Source organism: Acanthisitta chloris, unplaced genomic scaffold (genome assembly GCF_000695815.1).
Source record: "Acanthisitta chloris isolate BGI_N310 unplaced genomic scaffold, ASM69581v1 scaffold10334, whole genome shotgun sequence".
NCBI lineage: Eukaryota > Metazoa > Chordata > Aves > Passeriformes > Acanthisittidae > Acanthisitta > Acanthisitta chloris.
This window is the reverse complement of record NW_008670123.1, coordinates 1-6,870: the sequence shown is the minus strand read 5'-3', so window position 1 is coordinate 6,870 and position 6,870 is coordinate 1. Positions and strand designations below refer to the sequence as shown.

General features: G+C 42.6%; 1 protein-coding gene across 1 annotated transcript in view; it reads right to left on the bottom strand.

Annotated features, from left to right (window-relative positions):
* Positions 1-6,867, bottom strand: part of PSMG1 (proteasome (prosome, macropain) assembly chaperone 1) — a gene marked incomplete at its 5' end in the record, with an annotated part of 7,208 nt that extends 341 nt beyond the window's left edge. Inside the window, 6 exons of the mRNA XM_009073575.1 lie at positions 970-1,106; positions 1,872-2,070; positions 3,983-4,045; positions 4,456-4,607; positions 6,403-6,500; positions 6,821-6,867. Of these exons, the coding sequence (XP_009071823.1) occupies positions 970-1,106; positions 1,872-2,070; positions 3,983-4,045; positions 4,456-4,607; positions 6,403-6,500; positions 6,821-6,867 (696 nt within the window). The remainder of the gene's footprint in view (positions 1-969; positions 1,107-1,871; positions 2,071-3,982; positions 4,046-4,455; positions 4,608-6,402; positions 6,501-6,820) is intronic.
* Positions 6,868-6,870: the final 3 nt, after the last annotated feature.

The following is a 6,870-nucleotide window of genomic DNA, read 5'->3' as shown; positions in this document are numbered from 1 at the left end:
AAAGAGTCTGTTGCTCTCCTTAAGAGCTGAAATATTTCTCTACTAGTCAGACTTATTTAGCAGATTAGTATAAGCTGTACTGAAAACTAACTTTCAATTCCCACATTTCTAGTGAAATAAGTACCTCAGCACACACAAAGCATTTACATCTTAGCTCAACTGAAAAAACTGAGTGTTTTGAACTATCTGTACTTCAACTAAAACCATTTCAGAAGGAAGCAAAGAGTCACTTTAGTGGCTTTAATGCCACAATTTACTGTGAGGGTGATGAGACACTGGCACAGGCTGCCCAGAGAAGCTGGGACTGCTCCATCACCGGGAGGGTTCCAGGTTGGATGGGGCTTGGAGCAACCTGAGCTGGTGGAAGGTGTCCCTGCCCAGGGCAGGGGATTGGAAATAGATGATCTTTAAGGTCCCTTCCAACCCAAACCATTCTATGATTCTATGATTCCAGAGCTGCTTGATTAGTGCACAAATGTTAAGAATCATCCTTAGAAATTCAGTCAACTCCAGGAAAAAATTATGAGTAAAAAATGAGTATTTTAAGATGCTTTCATGCGTGGCATAAGACAGATGCAGAGCTAGAACAGAACCATCTGCAATATGAATATAGAATGTAAAGAACCAAGCCAATACAAAAACCTTCAAGGTTTGAACATGAGACACCTCCAAAGGAAACTGCAGCTCAATCACAAGAAATCACTCCCTGACATACTCATACCACTGCAAGAGCCTGAAAACTCGACATGAAGTTCTGAGGAAAGCTGTAGATTTCCTTACTTCTAAGCATCACAGATGTTCCAGCAGGCACAGTACTAGAAATCATTGTGTTCCGTCATTAAAATCAGGGTTTTTTTCTGCCTTTTCAGATGGAATCCTCACAGGGGCAAATCATCAACATCACATCAACACAAGAGATGAAAGACAGACAAAACTAGCCCAAACCTCCCATTAACTATGCAATTTTACCTTGACTAAACTCTTCAGGACTGTAGAAGACAGCAAAGGCTTGAAGGCTTCAATTGTAACTGTGTCCACCTTGATGGCATCAGTGTAACATTGGTAGAGAACTGCAGGGATCTGCCAGACTTGACAGTAACTCAGCACTAAACACAAGGCAAAAGGAAACGTGTGTTATGTTCAGCAGAGAAGGAATCACAGCTCTGTGTGTAAAAGAACTCAAAGGCATGGAAGTTTCTAAACTAACTGCTCAGGATCCTGACTGCTCTACCAGCCACTCCTCATCCCTCAGGGACACAAGGAAATAAACCCCCTAAAAATGACTAAAATGTTGTTGGTATTTCCTCCTGGCAAATACCTTAACCTGGAAACTTTGTACTATTGACAAATAAAAACAACAGGAGCTTCTGTAAACAAACAAACAAAAAAACCCAACGAAACATAAAAAAGGGGTGTGAACAAGATAATATCATCCACTTTTACCTCCTGCCTGACAAGGTTTATTACATGACATAATAAAACTGAATCTAACTTGTACATGAGGTTGATCAGTAGCACTGTGAAACCTTCATTACCTGTAATATACAGCAAGGAATTCAGTTTGGATGCTTAGATGAAAATAACTCCTAATAAAACACCCAAAAAATCCCAATATATACAGTATCTTTTATAAGACTATCTTGAAGATTTCCCCAGTACTTCTGTCTCACACATAAGAGGTAAAAGGATTTGTGGGTGGGTTTGAAATTTCTCCCTGATTTTCCAGGAAGACGTGAAAGCTTTAAGAATGACTTTTTCCAAAAGGTCACTTGTCAGTCAGTTGCCACAATGAAGTATGCTCTAATTGCACTGGGAATGCTCTTCAGAGGGAATTTTGTGTTGCCTTGTGAATAATTGGAATTGCAAAGTACCAGCAGCAGGAAGATCCCGGACAAAGTTGGGCTGTTCCAGCAGTGGGCAGCAGACCTGCTCTTGGAATTCGTTGGTCTTCAAGGCTTTCAGAAACGGAGATGCAAGTGTGAAAGTGGATTCCTGAGTTTTATATTCAGCCACAGGGCACGTTGCAAGAATGGTTACTTGCAAGCCTTCCTTCTGCATACAGCCAAAAACCTGCAATGAACCAAAATACATCAACTAAACGGATCTTCTCACAGCATAAACCCTCCAAGATTCACTTCAGTCTCAGTGCAAAGTTCACTGAGGTTTGCAGGACTAACTACAATTTCAATCACAGCCTTCAGGTAGAAATTTCTCTCTTGGGATGGAGATAAAACCCCTCAAAGAACAGGTGACATTTACCAACTCTGGGGATTTTCTTGAGAGGTTTTAGGCTTTCAGCACTTTCTATTCACCTGCAAATATATTAATTCTATATTCCTGTTTTCATTAATGGTGACTGTAGGAAGAAAAAGGACTCCAAATAAAACCATTCCAAATGGAAACCACGCTCTGAAGTTCTGCAACACTTGAAGAGTCTTCATTCGAAATACTCAGATTTTACTGAATTCAAATTGAATTGAGAAAGAAAACCTTAAATTTTCTTCCTCAAAGAGTTTCAAAGCCACTGCACAAAACATTCCCTTGGATCCATTTCTCACCATGACAAACTTGCCTGTTTGTGTGACAGAAGGGAAGTTGCCTGTGCCCTCATATCAGTGTGTTACCACTGCAACATAAAACTGGTAAAACGTTTCAGGAGGACACATATTTTCCACCGACTCTGTCAGGAATATTGCCTGGAATGCTGGAATGACTGCAGAACTTCAGCTAGTGTGTTCTCATTCATCAGAGAAAACACACACAGAAGCAAAAGTTTGAGCCATGGAGGCTGTGAAGCTGCTCAGTAAATCAGGATTTATATACAGAACAGGTCTGTAATTCACATTAAAAGCAGAAAATTACCAGCACAAAGTTTCTGCTGTGCATTTAAAAATACCAACAGCCACAAAAGTCTAAAAACACTCCAGAACATTGACTTAGTAAAACCTAGTTTTACCACACTCCTCCTGTTCATGGACACCCACACTTGAAATCACAAACAGCTGGAGAAACCCAAATGAGGAAAACAGCAAAACCACGATCATCTTTCTTTAGCAATCCCAGTTTAAAATCAAGTGCAAGAATGCATGGAATACAGCAAACCCAACATGTTTCAAGACTCAGGGTTTCTAAAGTTCAAAGTGAACCATCACCCCCCACACACCAAAGCCTTACTTATCTCTAGCCTCACACATCAGCTTGAGAATCTCTGCTTGTCCATCAGCTCAGCAGAGATTTAAAGGCAGGGAGGGAGGTTAGCAGACAGACAGCAAGACAAACTAAGCCACACTTCTCCTTGAGGCTAAGCAGTGACCCAAATCCATCAAGAAAATCAACAGCCAGAACATTTGCTCTCAGCTTTATCTTATTAAAATCAACATGATGATATCTGGAGGGACTTGGATGACCCAGCAGTGTTCCTGTACCTGGATGATGCTAAGGTGAGGCACTGAGAATGTTAGATCTAGGAATAAATGGGACAGACACTGCTTTGGAGGTGTTTTCTTTTAGAGATCTCCTTGTGAAAGGCACAGAACACACCCCTTAGCAGAAATCATCCAGCAGAAGTTTCACAACAGGTTTGTCTGGTGATCCTTTGGCAGCTGTACAAGTGCAGTTGTGTTACTATATCTTAAGGATTCTCCCAGAGCTGAAATGCAGCTGAAATAAGCCAGAGAAAATTAAAAGCAAACAGAAAAAAGGTTTGGAAAGGGCAACAAAATGGAAACTATCCAAAAGAAATGATTGAATCCAGTTAGTAAATACCAGCAGATACAACTGGCAGCATCTAGAAAGGGATTTCACATGATCTGCAGAGAGCAAATGTGTCCATTTGTTGAATATTTCAGAAAAGAAAGGCCCAGGGAGAAGTTATTTACAATGCTGTCATGTTCAGAGCATCAGAGAGGAAAGGGCACTTACACTAAGCTGGAGTTCCCCACCCCTACGATTTCATTTCTGTTTGTTGTCTTGCCAGTTTTACCTTCTCAAGCCACTGGAACTGTTGATCTTCAGCCACATAGCAACTACACTGGCACAGTAAAACCTTCAAGGAAAGCAAAAGTTGTGTTAGCAAGTGGTTTAAAGAGCACAACAACAGCTTATCAGTATGGCTAATGGTTGGACTCTATGATATCTTAGAGGTCTCCTCCAGCCTTGATGAGTCAATGTGTTAAGATGACGTGACTGCAGCTAACAACTTGTTCAGGGCTTTAACTCTATCTCAACGAGGATTTTTCATTCATAACTGCAGTGAAGCCACCAGGCTATCACACATCTTTGTGCTCAACTTCCCACACCAGAACTTCACCTGGTTTTAGAGAGCACAAACCCTTCAGGTTATTTATGGGGTTAATCCATGACACTACTGCCTTAACACTTGGTTTGGGGGGGATAAAGTCTGCTCTCATTTTAACAAAGCTGAAATGGAGAGGAATCCATGCTTGAGCCACTTACTGTGGGATCTGCTATCAATCTGTAGAACAGACAGAAAGAGTCTGTAGGGAGGACGTTTGTGGTGCTGGAGGTTCGACACCACTCATTCCACAGCTTCACAACTCCAACCACTTCCCAGGAGGCAGAATCCAGAACAAAAGACGACAGGAAAGCTGCAAAAGCCCATAAATATTGTTCATCTACAAAGAATATAATCCCTGTTCTCCAAAGAAACACCTGAAATGAATCAGATTATTCCTTTGCAAGCTGAAGTAAAAATAACTCCTGTTTATTGACATATATTTATTGACCAAATCCAGGGAAGAGCAATACTACAAATAACCTCGTTGTATCAAAATTTAAAAGATAAAGAGCAGTTCTACATCTAGAGATCCACAATGTCAAAAATTGTCTTCTTAGGAATTCTATCCCCACAGTCAACTTCAATTACTTTAGTATAAACTAAGAATGTGAATATTAAGTCTCTAATACTCCTTGACATACTAGATTAAAAATAAAAATCACTGAATTATTACACTGGTTCTAGAAGGCAGAGGCAAGAGGATGGCAAAAATGTTCATAAATCAAATCCCTGTCAAAAGCTACTGTTCATCCCAAGGCAAATAATATGTAGTATTATTTCTCAAGGAAAAACCTGAACAAAGAACAAACAAGTTAGCAAAGTCAACTTAGATATAACCTGAGTGTCATCTAGATGTGACTTAAAGGTAAGCAAGACTTAAAATTTCTGTCCACAAACAGGTATGAAAGACTCAAGGTGTCTGTGGGGAAGGGGAAAGGGTGTTTCAAGTCTGTAACAAATAATCACCTCAAAAGAGGGAAATTTAAACAAGCGAGGAATTAGGATGTGATAAAGGAACTGATCAAGAAAAAAACGTTAAAGCACACCCAAGACACTGTTCATGAGAAATTAATTAGAGCTTACTGACCCATAATTTGACATCTGTGACAGATGCCTATTTCAAAAGGCAAAACTGCAATGAGCAACTTATTACTGTCAGAAGAAAACTTCTGCCAATTAATAAGCAATTCAGAACAGTCTGCCAGACAAAAGTCAGGTAAAGAGGAGTTGTCCCAACTAAAATCCCAAAGCAAACCACATTTTGCTTCTGCTCTTCAACTGAGAATACATCAGTTTTCAGAAGGAATAAACAGCTGTAACAAAAACTGTGTTTTACATGTACAGAGTAAGTCTGGCTTCCTCTGGACAGCCTGGGTTGAAACTCTGCTTCTGAAAGAGGAGCTGAACATCCAGTGCCTAAAGGGAGGTACAAAAGGGATAGAGAAGGATATTTCACAAGGGCAGGGAGCGATAGGACAAGAGGGAGTAGCCTTGAGCTGACAGAGGTAAGGTTTAGTTAGATATTAGGAAGAAATTCTTTACTGTGAGGGTGCTGAGGCACAGGTTGCCCAGAGCAGCTGTGGCTGCTCCATCCCTGGGAGTGTTCCAGGTCAGGCTGGATGGGGCTTGGAGCAACCTGGGCTGGTGGGAGGTGTCCCTGCCCAGGAGAACTCAACGATCCTTAAAATCCCTTCCAGCCCACAACATTCCATCATTCTATAATCCCTGGGAGTGTTCCAGGCCAGGTTGGATGGGGCTCGGAGTAAGCTGGGCTAGTAGAAGGTGTCCTGGACCATGGCAGTGGGTTGGAATGAGATGATCTTTAAGGTCCCTTCAACCCAAACCATTCCATGACTCTTATCCTTGAGGACCATTCTTCCAGGCGAGATGAACATTTTAACTAGACTCCCACAAAGGGACCATCCTGGCACACACACACCTACACTTGGTGCCATAGTCTAGGAACCACAGTAGAGTTGGATCTTTGACATCTCCTCCAACCTAGTTGATTCTACGGTTCTTCCAACCTCCCCCAACTCATCCCAAAACACTCCAGCAGCCCATCCAAGCCCCCTCCGACGGGGTTGGCAGCTCACAGCACCCACCTGCAGCATTCTGTCCTATGCCCACTAGGAACCTGGAGCACAGGAAGGTCTCCTCGGCACAGCCTCCTGACTTCCAGGTCCACAGCACATCGACCTCCCTAGGAAAAGAACCACACAACATCCTGAGCTGGAAAAGGACCCCCTAGCATCATCCCGACACAGGACAGCCCAAGCATCGCACCAGGTACATCCTTCGCCAAGCAGCTCAGAACGCTGAGCCTCATCCACGAGGAGCACGCGAGGCTCTTGAACATCACATTTCTGTAGTGCCTCCTCGTTCAGCTTTCACTTTTGGAACAAAGAAACCTTTGGAAAAGCGCTGTCCATCTCTGGATGCTTCTGCCTTCCTTCTGCACTGCGCTGTGACCGCATCGCCCATGGAGCAGCGACACCTCCCACCCCCAGCCCTGCCCGGCACCTCTTCTTCTCCAGCTCCTCGCGGATCTCCCTGTCCTCGGCCGTCTCCTC